Here is a 24,668-nt window from a genome sequence, read left to right on the forward strand (position 1 = left end):
ATAGTTGATTCTTTTGCTGAAAGTATCTGCCCAGGCCCAGGGGCACCATACAGCATGGCAGGGCTCTGAAAAATACCTACTCTTCAGCATCTCTTGGGAGATGCTCAGCCTTGATGAACCAGAACAATTACCCAAAGGCCCCAGGGGTTGCATTTAGGGCCACAGGGCAGTGTCTCCCACAGGTGCTCCTGAAATGTGGAGAGCATGGCAGGAGTTAAATGGGAAGCAAGGGCTACTTCCCCATCGTGGAGCTTAGAGAGGGCTGGGGACACCAGAAGAAGCCATGTAAGCAGTCTTTTGGTCCTGAAATTTCAAGTCAATCAAGGGCAAGGAGCCAGCTCTGGCAGCCTATCCCAGCTCTGACTTCCCAGTGGGGGAAAACCTGAGTGATTTCTACTTACCAGCTTTTGATTAACAGAGACATTTTATTCAAACTCTCACTTCCTGATGGTCTGCTGAGGAATGGTGGTTCATTTCCTCCGATTCCCTGCCTGGTTGTATAAAAATACTGAGGGCCATGCCAAAATCCTACCTCTAATTCATGCTATAAAGACATGAGCAGAAGGACAGGGGACTGGACATAAAAAGACACCATGTTCCCAAGCAATGAACTGTCACAGATACAACCCCCTTTACCTTTCTGGGCCTCGGGTTCCTTATCTATAAAATGAGGGGCTTGCCAGCTCGCAAATGCTCCGGTTCTATGACCCAAAGGATGACTTCTGCAAATGCTCCGGTTCTATGACCCAATGGATGACTTCTGCAAGAGAGCCCCCAAACCACTGCAAGGGGCATTTCAAGGCATTTAAATGTCCAGCAAACCTACAAAAGCAGCAGCTACATAAATAAAAGGGATGAGAGAGACCTCCTAACAAGAGAAATTAAGTGTTCATGAAATATTACTGTCTTTGGTGTGTGTTTTCCCCAAACTCTTATGGGCTCTGAAGAAGAAGACAGATATTTGTCAGGGTTCTCTAGAGAAACAGAACCAACAGGAGATATCTGTAAATATGAGATTCATAAAGGTACCTCACATAACCATGGGAATGCAAGAGTCCAAGATCCATAGTGCAGGCCATGAGGTTGGAACTCTAATGAAGTACCTTAACACACTCTACAGGAGAAGTTGGTTGGCTGAAGAAGTAGTGAAAATTCTCTCTTCTCCCTTAAACTCTTCAACTGATTAGATTAAAGTCAGCTGATTGGGTTCTCTAGGTGCAGAAGACACACCCTTAGCTGATGGTAGATGTAATCTGTCACAGATGGAATGACCTGACTGATGATTTAATAAACCAACCTTCTGGTTTGTCAACCAGCCACGAAATATCCTTGCAGTAATGATTAGGCCAGTGCTTGCCTGAACAGACAACCAGGCACCATCGTCTGGCCAAGTTGACACCTGAACTTAACCATCACAAACAAGAAGTCAAAGGAACAGAAGATGTCAGCCATGTGCCTTCCTACCTGATGCCATTGGCCTTTCTTGAGTCAAGGTATCTCTCTGGATGCCTTAGTTTGGACATTTTTATGACCTTAGAATTCTAAACTGGTAACTTAATAAATCCCCTTTAGGAACGCCAACCCATTTCTGGTATATTGCATCCCGGCAGCTTTAGCAAACTAAAACAACATGTCAAACTCTTTTGTTCTAGGCCCTCTTTCAATGACCCGACCAAATCCTATTCAAAATTGGTGGAAAATAAAAATGTCTGAGACACCCATAAATTGAAGTGATTTTACAAAAGTTGGAAATTGTTAAATACATATCCAAAGCAGGAGATTAAGCCATTATCTACAGCCTGGACAGGGAGGCTGAGAACATGGGTTCTCTTACCCTTTCCAACTAATCACTGTTACGATCTTTTAGGGTTGAAACGTCCCTATCTGTCAAAGGAAAGAGGTGGGCCAGAGTTTAGAGCTTCCCTTAGTCTTGAAGTTTAATGGTCTGGGGAGACAAGCCTAGATTTTCTACAATGGTTTAAATTTACAATGATATAAAATATCCTACCCTAAAAGACCCCAGATGAAGGATATTTTGAAGATTCTTCACCTAAAACACACATACAGTGCTCCCGGCAAGGAAGAAGTCCTTTCCTGGTGATTCTTTATCAAATTTCCCTTCATAGAGGAGGAACACTGCAAACAGGAGGGCTTTGTCAACACTTGGTGTTGCAAAAAAGAAAGAAGAAAGAAAAATACTCGTAAAGCTCCCTTCTCCAGCCTGCTTTTTAGAATTAAGACACAAAGCCCCCAAATACCCCATGCCATTATTTCTGGAACTTTCTAAAGCTGTTACCCCACAGAAGAAAACCCCATAACCAAATTTACTTGAGTTTAAGAAGCTCAGAAGGAGGAAAGGAAGCAGAAAGTTGCTAGCTTCATCAGTGATATGCCCCAGGACCTCAAGCAAAGTAGCCAGCCTACCTGGAAGGAAATGCAAGTGTGAAGTGCGGTGGGTACCTCTCCTCCCGCCCCGCCCCCCGCTGCTACCCACGGGTGCTCCCAGGACAAAAGCAGCCTTCCCAGGGGAGTTGGGGCTGTTTGAAAGAAAGGCAAAGGTCAGGCAGCTGGGGCAGGCTGGTTCCTCCCCTTGAGTCCTCAGCTTGTCACCAAGGAATCGAGAGCTCGAGCTCATCAGGACCCAAAGGTGGGTACTTGGGAATCCATCCAGCCCCACTCTAGAGTCCCTAATTGGAACAGCCTGCAGGCACCAAAAGGAAAAAAAAAAACCAACAAAGCAGCAAGCCAAGCCCTCTCCCTGCAGAGGCCTTTTCCAGGTTCTCCGCAGTTCTAACGGCCCAGGCCCCAGTGAACTAATCAAAGACCTGCACCGCGCGAGGCAGATCCAAATGAGTCCTAACGGGTTAGAACCATGAACACTGAAGGGGGATGGAGTCTAACAGCCCCTGGAATAGTGGCGGCATGTCAGGAAGGGGTGAAAGTCCAGCCGATCCAATTCAGCTGATATTTCTGGAGCCTCTGAGATCCGATGATTCTAAGCTGCACAAATACAGCCAACGTGCTTCCTATCAAGGTCTGGTACCATGCAAAGAAAGAACACAGACAGTGTATTCGGGGGCCTGGGGGCCGAGTCTGAGGCTGCCTGTTTTCTTGCTGAGAAATCTTGAGCAATCTACTTGTCTCTGCTGGTAGGCCTCCATTTCCCCATCTCTAGAATAAGGAAGTTGGACCGGCTGGTCTCCAAGGCTTTTTCCCTTTTGTTTTAACGGCCTAATACGCAATGATTCTAAGTGTTACTACTAGCATGTCTGTTTTAACAACATGTCACATTTTTAAAATTTGTAAAATAATTTATGTAAAATTAGTTGTTGTCTTTTTTAAAATAATATGTGCATATGGTTAAAACAATCAAATAATATAGAAGCAATTATTTGCTGTACCGTCATTTCCAAGCCCCAGCAGTGAGACATTTTAACCTTTTGAACATGCCGCTTCTGTAGGAGGAAAAAAGTCACATTGAAGCGGAGACGTGTGTTTCAGAGGCATCAGACTCTTCCTGAGATGCTCTCCTGGATCCCAGCTTTCCCACCTGGGAGTTCTGAGCTTCTCCTCACCTCTGCCAGTTCTTATTTTCTGGAGGCCCTTGAGTCTGCCCCTGCCCAAAGTAGAACCACAAATGTGGCCTGGGCTGTTCGCCTCACAATCAGCTTTCTGCCCTGGCATCCCGAGCTGCTGTCTCTGTGGCTGTCATCTGCTGTCCTCGGAAGTTAGGACTCACCCTGCACCAAATATAGGCTCCTCTCCAATTGTTCTGGGCCTCCTGGCAATTAGCACGCTGGCTTGCTGCACACCCACAGTCCACCTGAGTTTGGGGCAAGCCCCGCCAGTGGCCTCTGCACTCCATGTGCCTCAGCCTTAGCCTTTCTCACTCCACCAAGGAGCTTTGGACTCCTCCCCACTCATTGAGCACCCTTGCGGGGCTAGCCTGCTTTGTTCATCCCTTCTCGTCCATGAACTTTTCTGTCAATCCACAGCCAATCTGCCAGCATGGCCAGCTCTTTGCAGTCAGAACCTGAGCAGCTGTCACTTTTCTAAGAATGTGATTGACTGGTCTGGGTACTTTCTAGTGGTCATTTTCCAAGTAAGGTCCCTGGACTGGCAGTGAGGACGTCATCTGGACAGTTGCTAGAAAAGCAGAATGTCAGGCCCCATCCCAGGACCAGGACCTGCATTCTAAAAGGCTGGCCCTGCAGTGAGCCGCCCTAGGAAGTGACCTCCCCTTCCCCTTCGTTAGAGGGTGTGCCCAGATGACAAGCACCTCAGCTCTTCTTCTGGGACCAGTTCACAGCTTCAAAATCCGAGAAGCTGACCTCCCTAGCCAGGTGGGCAGAGGCGTCCTGGATAAAGATCATGTGTGGAAACAGATTAGCCTTGCCACACACACTGGACTCTAGGCTTCATGGAGCCTCAAGAAACTCTTTTGATAGTGGTCACCCAAAGTCTTGGCTGATGAGTGGTCCCTCCTCCCAAAGGAAGCACATAAAGGTAAGGGGGCATGAGGAGGGGACCAAAGCAATGATGGCAGAAGCTCTCTTCTGAGTCCCCTACCCCACGCCACCTTCTAGCAAACTGGGAGGAAGCACCCAGCTGAGCTCAGACTCCCCCTTCCCCCGGGCATCACTGGGCAGACACTCAACTACCTTCTGGGGAGTTACATCCTTCTAACTCTACTCTTACCCATGTAGGACTTGATGGTCTGCAAAGGACCTTTACCTTACAGTGTCCCCAGCAGATCTGTGCTGTGGGGCAGGTAGAAGCCAAGCTTCTTCTCTGGGAGAGGTTAAGTGGGAAAGGTAGGATTTGGCCTCTAAATCTAAATCCACGATCCACTCCGCTTCTCAGTCAACATGCCTTCAACTAAACCGGTCCACAGGTACCTAAGCGAGCCAAGACCCCCTTCCCTCCACAAACATCCCTTTGACATCTTTTTCCAGCTGCCCTCTTCTTCTGATCTCCCATGCAATGACCCACATCTTCTTTTCTCCCCTGCTGATGCCTGTAGAAGGCGTCCACTGACACTGGGTCCCCAAGGCCTTCTGAGTTCTTCAGTTATAGCCCAAATCCCCAAGAGTTTTCAGAGCTGCCTTTTCAAAATGTGGAAAGTCATTTTAGAAACGTACAAAGAAAAGCAAGCTAAGTACCGGAGAATCAATTCTTACCATCAGAGAAGAACTACTCTTCTTTGGGGGCTGCTAATTCGGAGGGGAGTCTTGGATCCCTTCTGAAGTCCCCAAACTCAGGGCCAGTTCTCTGCCAGCTTCCTCTCCATGGCACCCCGTGGGGGAAATGAGGCTGAGGCAAGCAGCCACCCCAGGGTCAGCACTCCGGGCAATGGGGAGGGTGGCCCTGTGGCTTTTCTCACTGCTTTTCTTTCACAAAGAACCCACTACATTGCACAGTTCCTTCCAAATCTACTCCAGCTCTTGTTGGGAAATCAACAACGCATTCTGGACTTCCCAGATGCAAAGTTTCTGGAGGCTTTTATTTTTTTCACTCTCTCTTTTTCCCTTTTCTCAGTTGAAAAAAAAAGAAAAAAAGTTGGCTGAGGTCACAACACACAATGGCCCGGCCTGTGCCACTGACCACTTGCCTCCCACCACTGGAGCTGTGGACAAGAGCAGCTTTGTCCACTAGATTTTAAGCAGGACTCCCCGGGCCTGCCCAAGCCCTGCTGGAGAATGTTTCCGTCAACTTCTTCCCAACTCTAAGTCATGGCTCTGGCCCGGGCCCCGGCTCCAGCTGCGTGAACCCAAAGCCAGAGAAAAACCAACATAAAAAGAACAGAGAATGCTCCCCCAAAGAGCCATTGTGTTAGAGCAGCCCAGGGTGGGAAACCCAGTGCTCCCAGAGGGACACAGGACATGGGACTCCTGCCTTCATCACCACCAAACCCATCAGCTACATGTTAAGGCAGAGACTTGTCCCTTTTATAAGAAAATCTTAAAGTTCTGGTGTCTTTGGTAAATGTATCATTGCATTCCATTTAATCCAGCTTTTTTGGAGCCGCTAAAGGTTTAGCACTTAAAATGTCACATACTATTGCGTTTGCTTTCAGATGGAGAGCTTAGGGATTTTAAGAACTGGTTCTTTATATAGAATTAAATATGGTTTTCCGGAAGGACCTCAGACCTGGGTGGTTTGCTATAAAATATAAAATATCGTGTCTTCTCTCAAAAATACGAATGAATTGTTCACTTATGAAGAGGTTTCATTATCAACTCCTTGAGTGGGGAATAAGAAATTAGGAGAATTGTAAAGGGAGAGAGTCGGATCAGGGTTAAATGCTCAAGTTCTATTACTTACTAAGGTGTGAATGTTGGGCAATCCCTCCAAGCTTTTTTTGTGAAATGGACTTGAATGTATCTTTTTTTGGATGACACAAGTGAAACCATAACACTCTCTCATGGAACTGCCCATCTCTCCTCACCTCTACCCCACAGTATCTTTCCCAAAGGGTTATGTGGATTAAAGGGGAAGAATTCACACAAACACACGGCAGGGTGTCCAGGATAAAGTAAGAGCTTGGTAAAAGCCATTTTTATTTTTATTACTATCAGCAGTGGCTGAAAGATCAGAAGCTTCAGTTCTTCTGAACACTGAAAAAGTCTGGGACCCTGTTCTAGTTTGCTAGCTGCCGGAATGCAATTTACCAGAATCAGAATGGCTTTTAAAAAGGGGAATTTAATAAGTTGCTAGTTTATAGTTCTAAGGCTGAGAAAATGTCCCAATAAAGCAAGTCTATAGAAAGGTCTAATCTAAAGCATCCAGGGAAAGATACCTTGATTCAAGAAGGCTGATGAAGTTCAGGGTTTCTTTCTCAAGTGAGAAGGCACATGGTGAACACAGTCAGAGTCTTTCTCATCTGGAAAGGCACATGGTGAATAAGGTCAGGGTTCCTCTCTCATCTGGAAGGGCACGTGGCAAGCATGGCGTCATCTGCTAGCTTCTTCTCCTGGCTTCCTGTTTCATGAAGCTCCCCGGGAGGCATGTTCCTTCTTCATCTCCAAAGGTCGCTAGCTGATGGATTCTACTTCTCGTGGCTATGTCGTTCTGCTCTGCTCTCTCTGAATCTCTCATTCTCCAAAATGTTTCCTCTTTTATAGGACTCCAGAAACTTATCAAGACCCACCCAAATGGGTGGAGACATGTCATCACCTAATCCAGCTTAACAACCACTCTTGATTAAATCACATCTCCAGGGAGATGACCTGACTACAGTTTCAAACATACAGTATTGAATAGGGATCATTCTGCCTTTATAAATGGGATTTAGATTAAAACATGGCTATTCTAGGGGACATACATCCTTTCAAACCAGCACAGACCCACAGAGACAGTTTAAACCACATCATGAGATACACCAGGCAGAACCTCCAGGGAGGACAAAAGGTGCACCAGGAAGGGGAATTCCCCCAGCCTCTCCAGGAGATTGACCAGAAGGTCCAACTGAGGCAGCACAGCCAGCGTCTTAAAGTTGGTGGTGAATTTACAGTTTGAACTGTACCCCCCAAAAAGATATGTTGACGCCTATACCAGTTTGAAAGGATTATGGACCCTAGAAAATCCATGTTTTAATCCTGATCTATCTTGTGGAGGCAGCCATTGCTTTTAATCACTGTTCAGTACTCTAGGTTGGAAATTGGATTAGATTATCTCCACGGAAATGTGACTTACCCAATCGTGGGTACTAACCTTGGATTAGAGGGAGATATGTCTCCACCCATTTCAGGTGGGTCTTGATTTTAGTTTATGGGAATCCTTTAAAAGAGGAAGCATTTTGGAAAAAGCTTCAGAGCCACAAGAACCACGAGAGCCCACACAGCTAGAGACCTTTGGAGATGAAGGCCAACACCCCGGCGGGGAGGCTTCATGAAATAAGAAGCCCGGAGAGAAAGCTAGCAGATGTCACCATGTGTGCCATGTGCCTTTCCAGTTGCAAAAGCAACCCTGAACATCATCGGCCTTTCTTGAGAGAAGGTAACCACTTGTTGGTGCCTTAATTTGGACATTTTTATAGACTTGCTTTAACTGGGACATTTTCACAGCCTTAGAACTATAAATTTACAACTTATTAAATCCCCCCTTTTAAAAGCCATTCCGTTTCTGGTATATCGCATTCTGGCAGCTAGCAAACCAGAATAGGGCCCTAATTCCCAATAGCTCAGCATGTGCCTTTATCTGGAAATAGTGTCATTACAGATGGAACTGGGCATGCTTACAGAAGATCACCCTGGAGCAGGGTGGGCCTTCCTTACTCCAATAGGACTGGTGCCCTTATAAGAAGTGGAAATTAAGACAAGAGAGGCAGAGTGAGACAGCTGCGTGATGGAGTCCATGGGATTGAGTTTTGCCACAAACCAGAGAACAGCATGGACTGCCGGCAAGCTACCACCAGAACCCGACAAACTTTGGAGGATGCACTGGCATTGCCGTCACCTTGGTTTTGGACTCGCAGCCTCCAAACTGGGAGAGATTCGATTTCTGTTGTTCTAAGCCACCCAGTTTGTGGAACTTTGTGACAGCAGTCTCAGGACACTAAGACTTCAGGTTTCTCTGCTTCAGGATGTGATGTGCTCAGAGGCGCCCAGGGGTGGAGGGCAGTGCACCCCCCACCCCCACCCGCTGCCTTCTGCATCTGTGCTCCAACTCCAGTATTTTCCCTTCCACCCCTGGTGGCAGGTCTCATGTCATCCTTGTCAAAGTCACTGCCACGGCTGCCTGGGGGCTCCCACCTCCCCTTTCTAATCCACTGGCTCCAATCTGACACAGAGACCATGACAAAATCTTATTTTGTGCTTGTCGTGGGGCCAGGTGCTGTTCTCTGTGCATCGTGTGTCTTATTTAATCCACCTAACAACCCAGCCAGGAAAGTGCTGTTACTATCCTCATTTAGCAGAGGAGAAAACAGAGGCTCTTGAAATGGATCAGGAGGGGCAGTGGAACTGAAGACCCAGGGAGAAGACAGCATGGGGGAGGAGGCGAGGAAAGATGTGTGATTCTGTAAGAGTTTGTTATGGTTTCATTTGTGTCATTCAAAAAAAGATACATTCAAGTCTCAGCCCCCAGTACCTGTGAAGGTTGCCGGATTTGGAAATAGGGTCTTCGCAGATGCAATCAAGCTAAGATGAGCTCATACTGGATTAGAGAGTGGGCTCTCCGCCCAGAGGCGGGTAGGGGGAAATGACAGAGACACACGCACACAGGGAGAAGAGGGCACGTGAGGATGGAGGCAGAGACCGGACTGTGCTGCCATGAGCTAAGGGACACCAAGGATGGCCACCAGCAAAAGCTAGAGGAGGGAAGGAAGGATCCTCCCTCAGAGGCTTCAGAGGGAGCACGGTTCTGCAGGCACATTGCCTTTACATGTCCGGCCTCCCGAACTGCGAGGCAATACATTTCTGTTGTTTAAGTCACCCAGTTTGTGGTACTTTGTTATGGCAGCCGTAGGACATGAATTCAGAGGTATTTGTTTTTGGTTTTTGTATGCTGTATGGTGGGGGTCACATTTTATTCTTTCTCCATGTGAGTATCCTGTTATTGCAAAACCATTTGTTGAATTTTTTGTTTGTTTCTTCTTTCTTCATTTGCTTGTTTGTTTTGGGAAGGGCATGGGCTGGCAATTGAACCTGGGTCTCCCGCATGGCAGGCAAGAATTCTACCACTGAACTAGCCTTATACCCACTAATACAGGATTTAAGATGCGCGGTGAGAAAAAGAGTAGCCAAGGATGGAGTCAGATCCTGGGAAGCCAGGAGAACAGCAGGGGCCAGGAAATTCAGGTTCTCATCTATAAGCAGAAGAAACCATGGCAGGTTTTAAGCAGAGGAGGAAACAGAATCGGAATTGTGCTTTGGAAAAATTAACATGACATCAACGTATAAAAAGATTAAATATGAGGGAGAGACTAGAGGCAGAGAAATTGGTTATGGAGACCTTCTCCTACCTTCCTTTCCCTCTCCCCATCTTAAAAAAAAAAACAAGGAAAGTACAATCTTCCGAACCTGCATTTCTACATTTGGAAAATGGTCCCAAACTAGTCACTAACAGGACAAAGTGGGCATTCGTTTCCAGGGCTGGGGAGTCCTCCATCGGTGGTGTGGGAGGGGAGTCAGGGTGGATAATCCCACATTAACTCTTGAGGTCAGACATACCCCTGGAGTCACAGATAGGATCACATTACTTCTCTGCCCCTGGAAATGGGCTGCTGCCTGTGATGGTTAATATCATGTCTCAATTTAGCTAGGTTATACTGTCCAGCTGTTTGGCCAAGCAAGCACTGGTCTGACTAACAGGGAGTGTACTGCACAAATGGATTTGCATCTATAATCAGCTGACTGCATCTACAATCAACAAAGCCTTCAGCAATGTGGGAAGTCTCATCCAATCTGTTGGAGATCTTAAAAGCCAGAATTGAGGACTTCAGAGGTGAGAAAGAAGAATTTCTGCCTCTACTTCAGCCAGCCAGCTTCTTGTGGGGTGTTCAACTTCACCTTTATTGGAGTTTCCAGCTTGTGGCTTCTCGACAGAGTTCAGGCTTACCAGCCTCCATGGTCACATGAGGACACTTCCTATAACAAATCATGTGCGTGTGTATGTGTATGTATAGCCTGTTGGTGCGGTTTCTCTGGAGAACCCCAGCTAATGCAGTGTCCCTGAAAAGATAAAAGCAAAACTTCATTTGAACTGAGATGGCCAAAACCTTCACCTTCAGTCCTCCAGGTGTTGTGAAATTAAAACGGCTATGGGAGCTTTCACAGCCCATGCCTCCTTGGTCTATAACAGCAAAGAAGGGAGAGTTTCAAAGGCTGCTGAGCGCTAACAGCTGTCTCAGACACCACTTTGACACTAGGTCACACAGACAAACAGACACAACATCACAGAAAATAACACAGCACTCAGCCAACTCTCAGAAGTCAACATTACAGCAAATCCCAGCATGGCCCCCAGCCTATGGCAAAGGTCCTTCCTGAGCCATTATAAGCCAGGAAACCAATTTGCTCTGACCTGAGCCAAGCAGAACAAACTAGTCCTGTAGGCTTTTTATTCTTTAGGATTCACTGAAGTGAGTATCTCGCGTAAGTAAGACATGCAAATATATTCTGATGGGTTTACTGTTAGCATTTATCCTAGTGTCCCAATCCAGTAGTCATTTTAGTTTTGCTTTACTGATAGTCCTTTCTCATTACAGCTGGCTGTGAAACGCATCATGCGCTGGTTTGAAACTGTTAAGTACCTCAGAAAAGCCATGTTTCAATCCTGATCCTATCTTGTGAGGCTAAACCTATTGTTTGGGGGAGGAACTATTTAATTAGATTATATCCATGGAGATGTGGCACACCCAAGTGTGGGTGTGGCCTTCTGATTAGATGGAGATGTGACTCCGTCCATTTAGTGTGGGTCTTGATTGTTCACTACAGTCCTTTCAAAGGGGAAACATTTTGGAGAAATCCCAGATGCAGATGCTGGAGAACAGTTGCTTCAGAGCTGACCGAGACATGGATATTTGGAGATGCCTGAAGTGCTGATGGTGAGAGAACAGACCCCTAGACATGATCAGAACACAGCAGACATTGCCATGTGCCTTCCTGTGGAAGTTAGATTCAGCTGTCAACTTGGCCAGGTGAAGATGCCTCGTTATACTGCTGTGGACATGAGCTGATGGCATGTGAACCTCATATGTTCCTGATTACATCTGCAGTCAGCTAGGAGGTGGGCCTGCTATAATGAATGATGTTTGATTTAATTGGCTGGTGCTTAAATGAGAGACTCAACGTAGCACAGCCCAAGCAGCTCAGCATACCTCATCTCAGCACTCGCAGCTCAGCCCAGGCCTTTAGAGGTACAGAAAGAAATCATCCTAGAGAAAGCTGTTGGAACCCAGAGGCCTGGAGAGGAGACCAGCAGAGATTGCCTGTGCCTTCCCAAGTAAGAAAGAACCTCAGATGAAAGTTAGCTGCCTTTCCTCTGAAGAACTAACAAAATAAATCCCTTTTTATTAAAAGCCAATCTGTCTCTGGTGTGTTGCATGCTGGCAGCTAGCAAACTAGAATACCTCCCATGAGAAGCTAAGCAAGCCAGAACCTGGAGAGAGCCAAGAGATTAAACGCAGCCCCAGGGAAGTCAAATGAGGAACACCCACAGGAGACAGAGGCTGAAAGCAATGTAACCCAGGAACAAGGGACCAGCAGATGCCAGCCACATGCCTTTGTTCTGTATGGTATCAGCCAGTTTTGAGTGAAGGTAACCTCTCATTGGTGCCTTAATTTGGATATCTGCACAGCCTTAAAACTATAAAACTTCAACTAAATAAATCCCCTTCATAAAAGCTAATCCATTTCTGGTATAGTACATTCTGGCAGCTTTAGCAAACCAAAACACATGACATGGTTTCCCCCCCTTTCAGCCTCTGCAATTAGGCAGGCTTCTACATATGAAAAGCCCGTGATCCGAAAGCAAAAAGACTGACAGTCATTTCCACCAAGTTGAGTTCTCCCAGATTAGATGGGACGAACCCTCATTATTGTTCTTTGTTTCAGCTGCATTGAAAACTGTCAACCAAAATAGCCTCATTCACTGTAGGTCCTTCTCTTCTGCAGATAACTCGTGTTATCTTATAATGATAATTAATAAGAAAGAACATCTGGGTATGGCAATGACTCACTCTTCCAAAATGCTTCATAGTCGTGAAGGGAAAAATTATTCACCAGCCTATGCAGTCTCCAGGGTGCAGGGTCTTAAGAATGCTCCTCCCCCAGTATGGGGATCGCTTGGCTATGTGATCAACAGCTCCCACCCCAACCAATATTTCTTAACTACCTTTTCCTTAATGCTGTGGAAGATGCAGGGCAATAAAAGAGGCTGGGAAGACTCACGGACAAGGAGCCTGTAATAAATGCCAAACAATAAATTGACAGAAGATAAGCGCTTTTAGAAGCCAGAGTAGGGCAAGATCATGTTCAGCTGGGATGGTCAGGGGAAGCTCCTCAGAAGACAGCAGGGATGGAAAGGGTGGGCTTCATGGGAACAGGAGAGACATGGAAAAATAGAATAAGGCTTGGGAACTGCTGGGGATTGAATCATGTCCCCCACAGAAGACACGCTCAAGTCTTAATCCACGTGCCTGTGGGTGTGACCCCCATTTTTAACTAGGACCTCTGAAGACTATTACTAGTGAAGGTGTGGGTTCGTTTGTGAAGGGGCTCTTGGAAGATCCTATTTTAAATGAGGCTAAACTGAACCAGGTTGGGCCTTAACCCACATGACTGAAGTCTTTGTAAGCAAAGGAAGTTTGGACACAGTGAGTCAGTAGAAGTCAGAAGTCAGCGAAAGGTGTGGGAGGAAACCATGTGATGGACACAGATGCAACCAACGAATCTCAAGGGCTGTGGCCACCAAACACCAGAAGGCTAAGACTCCGGAGCAAACATGGGCTGGTGAGACTTTGGTGTTGGAATTCTAGCCTCCCAAACCACCAAATTCCAGTTGTTTAAGCTAACCCGTTGTGCAGTATTTGTCACAGCAGCCCTGGCAAACTGAGGCAGGAATCGACAATGGCAGGAAATGAGAGAAAGTAAAAAGTTGATTCCAAAGGGAACGAGAAAATGTAGCATCAGCAACCCAAAGAGATCTACCACGGTGGGAGCCAGTTTGGGGAGGGGCCCATGGTAGAATCTGTGAGCTACACATTGAAGTTCAAAGTGTTTCCTGGGTGGCTGGAGTGAGTTTGACCCTTGGCACAATGCACTGGAGGCAACTGCATGGAAATGGTGGTAAATTCAAAGTTCATAGAGAGACGGTTGGTAGCGGAAGCTCAAGGCGTGCTCTCGTTGAAGCAGTGGTAGATGAATTCTCCTATGGCATTGCTCAGGCCCAGTCCCTTCCACATCTGTGCCCTCCCTCGGTGTCTCACCACCTGCTGCCCCAAACCCATGCCCTTTTAAAGGAAGAACGAGGTCCTCCTCCTCATTCTCTCCTATCTTGCCCAGTGCCTAACACCCAGGAGCAACGTGGTGGATGAATGGATGCAAATTCTGAGAATCCAAGTCACAGACGCTGAATGAGGAGGGGATTATCAGAAGAAGTAAGTCATCATCCGAGTCCAAGTCCAGTGAAATATCAAAGAAAATGCTCACTGAATAAGGCATGGACGTTTCTGTGCTAATCTCACAAAGAGGAAAGGTGGATGTAGAAATCCATTACGGACACACATGGAGCTAGTGAGAATGAGGAAAGCAGGAAAGGAAGTTCTAGATTAAAGATCTTAATACTGATAGATTAACACATACAGATTATTTTTAAAAAAGGCAAGAAAGAGGGCAGGGGCTGGCTGAAAGTTCTCCTGTTCTCCTGGAGTGTGCTGGGCGGATACATGATTAACGGAAGGTTTCTTGTGCTCAGCATGGAGTTCCAGGGCACTAATAAGGTTTCTGTGTGCCCCAGACCCTAAAAGGTACCCGGCCTCAAATGCCCAGTTTGAATGGCCTCCTAACAGCCCCATCTAGCCCATATTCCTTAACCCAGAGTCCCCCAACCCTCAGTCATTCACCACCACTGCCGTCAATTTATCCAACCACTGTGTACCAGCTGCATTATCATTTACTGAAATATTCTGACTGAGTTATATTGAACTTAAATTTAGCCTTGCCCTCAACAACAATATCTATGAAGTCATGGATTTGATTTCTTTTTTTTTTCTCTTTTATACACTAAATAAACCTAAACTTAAAAACCATCATCTCTGTAGGATCCAACGTTACCTTACATAGGCTGATAGCTGTAAACCCAGCACACTTTGGGAAAACTGCTATGGACTATTTATAAAATGATCATGCAGCATCCATGAAATGGCTTAGGAGATTTTTTTTTTTAATCCCAGAAAACCAAACTTGAATTCCTGACTGACCCCATACCCAAGACTGCAGAGATGTGGTTCCCTGGGCGTGTGTGTGCGTGTATGTATGCACAAGTGAATGAACTGCCACCAGAAGTTCCAGGAGGAAAAGAGAAGGAAACAGGGATGCCTTCCCATGGTAAGCTTAGGGCATCTAGCAGGGGCCCCAGGAAAGCCTCTGTCAACTTCCTATTAAACTTGCAATAAAATGAATAAGAAAAGAAGAAGGAAAGGTTAAACCACCCAAGTTTTAGAAAACAAACAGACAGAGAAACAACTAAAAGTGATGGACAATCAAAATCTGGAGCAAAACCTCCAGAACTATAAGGTAAAAGGAACAGAGTGGAGAAAGCCTTACACAACAGAGGCCAACTAGAATAGGGAGAGCAGCACTTCACGCTTTTGCTATGTTGCCCCAAATGTGAGATGCAGAATTTGCACTAATCCCAGAACTGAGCATCCACCCCTCTCCCGTATACACGTTGCCTGCTCTTCCCTCCTCCCCTCATCCACTTGGGCACAGCAGGTCCCAGAAACCAAGTGAGCAGCAGGTGCAGCCAGGGGTGGGAACTTGGCAAGGGTGTCAACCATCCTGAAAGGGGTGGACCCCACAACCAAGGCCCTGAGCATGCCCTGGCAGCAGTGCATGGGGATGGGTCCAAGGGAAAAGGGATTTTGCTTTCATGACCTCCATCAATTCAGAGTAGCAGAGAACCAGGCAGTTAAACAGCAGTACACCAGGTGAAAGCCAATTTGAAAAGAAGAATTAGACCAGGAGATATATGCATCATTGATCTTGCAGTTAAAGAACCCTGAAAGGGATTCAGCCTTTCCCTGCAGTGGATAAGGCCAAGGATGGCCTACTCACTCTGCTGGTAGCATATGCAAAATCTATAAAGAGCCTACCTTGCTCATGAATGAGAAAAGAAAGGAAAACAAACACACAAAGAAACACGAAGAATAAGGGTGAGGCAACACTATCCTGGCTGCTCAAAGGAAGAGCACATTTGGAACATAATTCGGAAGAAACTGTCAGGAAACTGCTAGAATGCAATATATTGTGTCCTCTCTGAAAGAGGAATAGAAAATCATAATGAAAAAAATAACCCCTCTAAAAAGAATGACAGAAAGAAGAAAAAGGATGAGGCATGGATTATTAAAAAATTGCTCACTTAAATCCAAAAGAGTAATTAGTTGTGGGGTTAAAAGAAAATACAAAGAGTTAAATCAGTAAATTGCAAAGCAAACTCTAAAAGTTCCCCCAAATTGCAAAGAATAGAAAGCAAGGAAATAAAGAGTATCTTCAAGAAGTGCTCCATTAAATAGACCAGAATAAATGAATTAAAATCAATAATCAATTGAAAAGATAATTAAAAAAAAATATATATATATATATACTTTTTTAACCCTGCACAGAAACAGGTCAAGATAACGGGTTACCTTAGAGTTATGTACCCCAGAAAAACATGTTCTTAATCTTAATCCATTCCTGCGAGTGTTGTAAAGAGGACCTTTTCACCCAGTGTACCACTGTAAAACAGGACCTTCTGATGAGGTTACTTCAGTTAAGGAGTGGCCCTACTGAGTCAGGATGGGTCTTAATCTTACTTACTAGAGTCCTTTATAAGAAGAATGAAATTCAGATAGAGAAAGAGAAAGCCAAGGGAAAAAGTTGGAAGTCAATGGAACCCAGAGAAGCCAAGAGAGGCCGCCATGTGCATTGCCAAGTGACAGAAGCCAAAAACCAAGGATCGCTGGCAGCCAGCCTCAGTCTTCTGGGAGAAAGTATTGTCTTGATGATGCCTTGATTTGGGACTTCTCCTGCCTCAAAACTGTGAGCCAATAAACTCCTGTTGTTCAAGCCAACTCAATGCACAGTGTTTGTTTTAGCAGCCAGGAAACTAAAACACCTAAGAAGTCAGTCTTTTCCTTGGATTTCTCCTCCGTCCCGCTAAATGCTGGAAGATGCTTCCCTCTGGAATAAAAGCTCCATGCAGCAGGGACTTCACTTTGCTCACTGCTGTATTCCAACAGAGAATGGAGGCATTGCCCGTCTAATGTGCTAGGAGACGAGTCCCACTGAGATCAAAGTGCCTAAGGGGACACACGTCTCTTCATTCATGGATGTGAGCGCTTAAGGCTCGAACAAACGGAGCTACAAGTAGGAATTTGCCTAAAAAACCTGTGATCCTAGAAGTGCATATCCAGCAAGTTGTATTAATATTTCACAGATGAAAGAAACAGGAAGGTTCTCTCAGGCTTGTAAGGGACAAGTCAAAATTAGGAAGAAGACAAAGCGGAAGTAATGATATAAATGTATCTGTGAGTGACTTCTCATCCAGTGTAGACCCCAATTCTAAATCCAGTTGGATTTTCCAGCCCAAGGTCCTTGACTCTCTTCTGCTCAGACTCCATTCCTGGCCCAGGACACATGTTTCTCCCTCGAAATCCTTCAAACCACAGTGCAACCGAAGCCTGGAGACATGAGGAAGGCTGATAGAAATAGCTCAAGCTGCTCTTTCTTTCAGGCACAAGCCAACAATGGTGGAGCTATCTAAGCTTCGGGGACACTGTGCTGAGAGAATTACCGAACAAAAAGTCTCTTGTTTCCTTCCTCCACCAAAGCAAAGGCAGCGCTGGCTAAAGCCCCATAATGGCCATTTTCTTTGCCAAGGAACTTGAGTAATGATTTTCTGCATACTTAAAACTCATATTGAATGAACCCAGTCTTTTTTTCTTTTTTTATCAAGAATGACCAATAAACCACCCAGGGGCTGATGGTTTCTGTCATCAAAACCCTCTTTATATCATCTTCCCTCAAAGATTTGTTCCTGCTTTAAAGGAATCAGGGTATGTGGTATGATCTCAACTATGCAAAGTAATTCTCCCCCCACCCCGCCCCACCCCACTGCTAAGGAGACACATCAAAATGCTGACAAAGGTTAGCTTTATATTGTGGGGTCTCGCTGTTTTAATTACACTTATTTTATTTTTAATTTTCTTCATTTTACACGTGTTTTAAAAAATGACTTTTACAGTCAGGAAGACACCCCCCCCCAATCACCTTATACAACTCTAAACATAGCATATGATCCCAATTATGTAGAAAAATGTACACAGCAAAAACAGGAAGGAAAAGAATCCCAAATATTTTCTTATTTCTGCATTTCTATATTTTTCCAAGTTTTCTATATTGGACATATTTTTAATGCATTTAAAAAAATATTTCTTCTTACAAGCATATGAATGCATATGTCCTTATTAAAATATTTAAATAATGCTAATAAAATCCTTCTTGACATACTTCCATCTCATGCACCATCCAAGATGACTTGTTTATCCAATGAGGGTTCACCACCTTATATTTAAAATGGAGGAGAGACTTGGAAGGGGGATTCTTTATTTTTAAGAAAGCAAAGTGAATTAAGATAAATGAGCCACAGTAGGGAACTCTCTCAAAAATGCAAGGTCACCGTAAAGCGAGAGATGGAAGGGACCTTAGAGAGAACATCTAAACCCACCTTGACACTTTTTAGATGGGGAAACTGAGGCATAGAGAGCTGGGGAATTGGACACCGAGTCTTCCAGTCTCAATTGCCACATTTCCTCCTTCTCACTCCACTGCTGCCCTAAACCTGATGCTGATGTCACCAGTCTTGTGAGGGGACTAGCAGTGGTCTCACAGCATGGGGAGAACCCAAAGCCCCGCTTGGAAGTCTCCCCAGGACAAGCCCAACACTGCTCCATGCAAAGGGACCCTGTCCATTGAGTCCAGCTCTCTGCCCGCCTGGAGAGCCACTTCCCATCTGCTTGCGGCCAGCAAGCTCCCGTGACGGGGGGGAGCCCTGGGAGGAAACATCTGTGCACACAAGAGCAGTGAAGTCATCAATGTACTTTATTTTCCCTTTTGGCAAAACCTCTTCTGCCTTTTTTTTTTTTTCCTGCTTGTTGAGAGGCAAAGCTCCATTCAAACAAGGGGCCTCCAGAGCATTCCAGGGGCACCGAGAAACCACATCCTCCACTCTGCTACAGGGATTCCCAAAACAAGGTGTGCACGGACGGGCTGGGTTGAGGGCAGGGATAAGAACTGAAGATGCAAACCCCACAACCATTCGTTGGCCACAGCTATCATCTGTTTGCCCCCAAACCCAGCTGCTAACCTTCAGACAGGAGCAGAGGAAGTTCAAATCGAGGCTCCACAGAATCTTGGGCAAGTCATTTCACCTCTTTGACCCTTGTTTTTCCTCATGTAAAAATGGAAGACCACTGTTATGGGACAAAGGCCATGGATTCTTTTCCCCAATACATTCAATAACCAATTCCTGAGACACCGGGTTTCAAAGAGTTTATTACTAGGCACGTAGTAGGACAGCAGATGGACTAGCAGCCCAAGATCTGTCTCCCCAAACTGCAGGAATTCTGATAGTTTTATTAGAGAAATGGGGGGCAGGGTTTAGGATAATGAGCACAATGACACCGGATGATGTAATTAGAGGTGATCAGGTTATTGAGCATGCGCAGACTGATGACAAGCTCAGTCACAGAATGGATGGAAGAAAATGGTGGGATGAAGGCTAGGTGACTTGTAGGTTAAAGTCTAAGCTACTGGGCAACAGTGCTTCAGCAGGCAGAATTCTCACCTGCCATGCCGGAGACCCGGGTTCGAGTCCTGGAACCTGCCCATGTAAAAAAACAAAAAACAAAAACAAAACTAAGCTACTGCACATGTCAAGTGGGCCCATTTTGGTTAGATCCAGTCTTCGTTCTCAAGATAAACTTTGGACTTGGGGTGGGTTAGTTCTAGGCTGACCCAAGACCCTTCATTAACAAACATGAGGGACTGTTTTTAGTGATTACAAGACTAAATTTGAAAAACTGGAAAACTGGGTAAAAATGAAGGTTAGCCACAAGGTTTTTACAATCACAGAGACAGAAGATAAAGACTTTACAATCATTATCAGAGATCAAGGCAGCCGGATTATAATTTAGAGGTTTTAGATCTTTCTCTCTTTCTACTCCGATATATGAGAAAGCAAAAGGGAATATCTGTATAATGATTCAGTCATCAAAATCATCTCTTAAATCCTGATTTCTCAGTTATACCACCATCTACTTCGCAGAATTCTTAACAGGATTACAGAAGAGGGCAGAAACCTTATGGTTTCTGGTACCCTGTGAATATTAGCGTCACCCTGTACCTTCCCAGTTCTGTCAAGTCAACCAAGCAACCTTGGAGTAAACGTGATGTCACCAGTGCTTAGTCATGCACATTTCATTGCTTGGGTTTTCCCAACAGCCCAGGCTAAACTCTCCAGATGACCTCTACTAACCTTTCTTACACAGACAAGCTGATCAAAGGAGCAGGCAGAAGGGCATGTGAGGTGGACACTGACAAAACTGGAATTTACAGAACCATCAGGAGGGACCGGTAAAACCCATGGCTCTTGAGTCCTCAAGAGCTTGGAGAGCCCTGGGAAACCCAGCTGAGAATCAAACGGTCCTCCACCAAGCTGGAAATCAACCAGCCGATAATCAGGCGCTTTCCCCAAGTGTCCACGTGAGTAAGCCTTTGTTTGAAGGATGTTGTGAGGGATGAGAACAGTCCTCACTCCCAGTTCCTAAAAACACAAGACAGGCTGGATAGTAAGGAGGACAGGCAGGTTTCTTTTCCCCACCCTTGCATGGCCTCAGCGGTAACATGCAATGATGTATATGCCTGTACCTCTAGCCAGTTCTTAGTTTCTAAAATACTGATGGTCCATTATGGGCAAGTAACTTTTATATACATATGTACATATTAGCTTATTAGCCTCTTACAGGAAATCTGGGAGGGAAGTATTTTTATCTTCATTTTATAATCAAAGAAACTGAGGTTCACAGCATCCTGTGGTTTACCCAAGGTCTCCCAATCGACAAGACACAGAATTAGTTTGAACCCAGTGCTCTGCCTCCACAGCTGGTGCTAACTCCTCCCCACCCCAGACTGCCCTCTCATTTCTCCACTCTGTGTCTCCTCTGCAGCAGCATCTAGGAATCCTCTACCCAAAGACAAATATTCCAGGGACCAAGTGACAATTGAGGAAATGAGCTGCCAAATCCCTAACTATCAGTTCCACGTGGGAGAAGAGAATAGCTGATGCCCAGTAGGGAGCCCCATTCACTGGGAAGGCAAGGTCCCTGGAGGCAGAAAGAGGCTGCCAACAGGGCGAATAGGAAAGTCCCCAAATAAGCATTTCCATGGCAAAGAGCCTTGACCAGCATCCTTGGGTGAACTGAGACCCTAAAAGGATGTCAAGAGAATGCCACAAACGGAGTAACTGAGGAGTGTGGTTTTTGAGCTGGTAGAGTGACGCGTTCTGGCAGCCAGCCCCTGCCCATCCACACAAAGCAAGAAGCAGTGGCTGGGTAGAGGCTCAGTTCTCACGCTGGTCTGCTCAGGCTCGGTCACCACGGAGCCCCTTCCAACCAGGCGGAGCTCCAGCAGCCTGAGACAAGAGCCCCCTTGGTCTGCCTGGGGCGCCGGGCTCCTCCCTTCTTAGATGCGCCTTCCCTCCCCAATCTGTGACAGTCCACTCCTCATCTCCACAGCTGCTCTTGTTTGGATGTCCTACCTACCTTAAGCTGCCCTCACCTCTGCCAGTCTGAGCTCCCAGAGAACAAGAACTGGGTCCTATTCAAATCGATGTCATGCACCCAATAAATAAGGGTTGAACCGATGGGAGTTCTCTCCACTTTCAGAAGATTTGTCAGCCCACTTGAATGGCAGTTTTCTTACTTTACTGGGGTCACTTGGATATCCAGGGTAAAGGAAGAGAGGGAGAGGAGAAGACAGAGGCATGAGTACAGGCCTTGTGTTTATCTATTTTATACTAGGAGGGATCTTACATGCTTGAAATGCTACCAGGGACCCACTAAAACTCAGATGAATGAAGTGCGTTGGGGTGGGGGGAAACCATCAAAGGCTTAGGTGTGTGTGTGGGTTTCTCTAAAACAATCCTCAAGGACCCAGAGCCCTTCAGGTAAATATATTTGCAAAAGACTTGCTTTCTTGGCTCACTTAGTCTGTCCACTACAGTAATTAAAGCCTTCGGCCAGAGAGCAAAACAGCTCAGAGTGCCCTGTGCTAAATATGAACTGTACATGGGTGATCAGTTCTTAGCTACGTGTTTTTAAAGAACTTGTCAATTATTTTCACCTACAGGCCCCTGGCCCCTGAATGCCTGGCTACCCTTGATGAATTCGAGCAGTCAAGCTGGTCTCTCTCCACATGACCCAGTCCCCTGGCCCTGCAGGGACCACCCACGGCTGGGCTCATGGGAATGAGGCCCGATGCCATCTCCCCAGGACGGTGGACGATGCCAGGCTTGCTCACCACTATCTCTCTGATGGGACTCAGGCATGGAAGGGCTGAACAGCCAGGGGCTGTTCAAGGAAGAAACGGGATTTGCTGACACTCATAAGCTGGAAGCTGGGAGGCCTCCTCCAACCCAGAACATTCACTAACCCTGCCGGCGGTGGCCTGGGAGCGTAACCCTTAGTTCCCTCACTTCGAGGGATCCTCACCTTTCTTCTCCTATGGGTGTCAGGAGGATGGAAGGTGGCAATAAGGTTGGCTAGCATCCCAGGCAGCTACTGAGCACCTGTATTCCTCTACCAGGAAACACAGAGCAGTGGTTTTCAAACTTCAGTTAAAACACAGACTGCTGGGCCCCACCCTCCAAGTTTCTGAATCAATAGGTCTGCCTGGGGCCTAACGATTTGCATTTGCAAACAAATTCCCAAGAGATGCTGAGCCTGCGGCTGGCTGGGGCATTGCCCTTTGAGCCCCACTCATCTAGAAAAAAAAGAATAAAAGCCTTTTCAAAATCCACCTCCGAACCTAGCACAGTGATGTTTAGAAGTCCAATGAATCACTTTCAAAGAGAGATGGGGCGGGGGGGGAGCGATGACCGGGAAATGCAAGGGTAGTTCAGTGGCAGAATTCTCGCCTGCCATATGGGAGACCTGGGTTCGATTCCCGGTCCATGCACTCCTCAGACAGACAAACAAGCAAACAAACAAAATTCAACAAATAGTGCTGCAGCACGGGGATACTCACATGGAAAAAGAATGAAATATGACCCCCACCATACAGCATACAGAAAAAAAAGAGAGAGGTAGGTTCTTTAAAACCTCTTCTTGAAAATCATGGCCTTCTTATTTTCTCTCTTCTCATAGACAGGGGTACAGAGAAATCTCACTTTCCCTCTAACCCTAAGAAAAACATCACAAATGCAACGAAGATTAGCAATTGTTCCATTTCTGGCTCAGTGCGGAGGCACGGCAGAGAAGGGTGGGGACTCTGGCAAACTGCAAAACCCACCGCTCAGCGGGAGGGCAGGCTGGGTGTTACCCAAAGCCTCTTGTTTTTCAGAGAGACGCTGAGAATCTGAATTTTTAATGTGAAATCCCCAGATTTTTAGATGTTAGCAACCAACTCAAAAAACGTTAAAAGGAAACCACGAGCAAAAGAACAAAACAAAAGCAAGAAATAACAAAAAACGCAGGTCTTTACTTGATTTAGGCTACTGGCCACTGAAACAAAACCTCTGGTTTTACCTGCCAGGTGGCAACGTGAGCAGTTATAGGAAAAGAGGGTTCTCTAGTTTTAAAAATGGGAATACCACCTTCTTTCTATTACTAATACCTTGCGTGGGTGTGACAGCTCAGTGGTCCGTGCACACTTTCCAAAGGCTGCAAACCTGTGGCCCACTCCGTCCTCCCATCCCCGGGCTGTGCTCCTTCCAGCCTGGGCCTAACCTTCCTTGGCTGAGCAAAAAAGCACAAGACAAGACTTCCGGGGCAGAAGGTACCTTGGAGCGCCTGCCCCACTCAGTCCGTGGTGCCCTATCAGCTGATGAGAATGTTCCAGAGGGGCGGACACTGAAATGGATTAAGGAATGCAGCATATAGTAGGCAGGGGCAGAGGGTGGTCCATCAGACACAGAAACGCATACAGAGGGCAGGCCACGGTGGCTTGGCAGGCAGAGTTCTCGCCTGCCATGCTGGAGACACAGGTTCGATTTCCGGTGCCTGCCTGTGCCAAAAGAAAAAGCACATACAGAGCAGTCTGATAAAGGAGTAAGGATTAGGAAACCCAGAGAAAGGAAACCAGGCACAGGAGCCTGGCAAGGACGGACAGGCATGCATCCGTGGGATCTGAAGGTGGGATGACAAGTCAAGGTGATCAGAAAAGTTTGCACAGAGCAGCAGAAGCCAGCATCCTTGGGGCACGGGGCCTGGTGGGAAGGAAAGGTGGATCTGTCCCTGGGGGAGGAGAGCAGAATCCAATCCCACGGGGTTCAGGGGCCTGGGAAGGGGAGGAGCGCTGCGGCTGCTGGATGGGTGCATAGTGTGGCCTGTAGCTGCAAGGACACCTCTCTATCAGCCCCCAGGGACTTCCCTCCTTACCTGAGGCCACAGGGAGAAGAGGCTGCCACTTTTTTCAACCCATCTGTGCTGCACCCCATGCCACACTGGTGTCACAAAACAAGGCTGACACCGAGGCTCTGACCCACTTGAAAACCCTTTCCAGGTTCTCCTTCTCTCTCCGGGGAAGACTCCAGCTCCTTCGGCCAATGCACAAGGTTGCCAGTTTTCAAACTTTTTTGACCCAAGGCTAAAAAAAAAATCACACTTCACAACCCAACATACACACAAAGCAAAAGTTTCATGCAACAAAACTTGCCCTTACCACATACAATGTGCTCTCGAGCTA

General features: G+C 46.3%; 1 protein-coding gene across 5 annotated transcripts in view; it reads right to left on the reverse strand.

Moving 5' to 3' along the window:
* Positions 1–24,668, reverse strand: part of GAS7 (growth arrest specific 7) — a 224,255-nt gene that overhangs the window by 100,998 nt on the left and 98,589 nt on the right. The window contains exon 1 of one of the 5 annotated variants that reach the window (XM_077165970.1): positions 5,181–7,197. The exons of the other annotated variants lie outside the window; for them this stretch is intronic. Coding sequence (XP_077022085.1) covers positions 5,181–5,183 — 3 coding nt within the window. The 5' untranslated portion in view covers positions 5,184–7,197. Of the gene's footprint in view, positions 1–5,180; positions 7,198–24,668 lie in introns of those variants that run through there. 5 annotated transcript variants of the gene reach the window in all.

Source organism: Tamandua tetradactyla, chromosome 6, assembly GCF_023851605.1.
Source record: "Tamandua tetradactyla isolate mTamTet1 chromosome 6, mTamTet1.pri, whole genome shotgun sequence".
Lineage (NCBI taxonomy): Eukaryota > Metazoa > Chordata > Mammalia > Pilosa > Myrmecophagidae > Tamandua > Tamandua tetradactyla.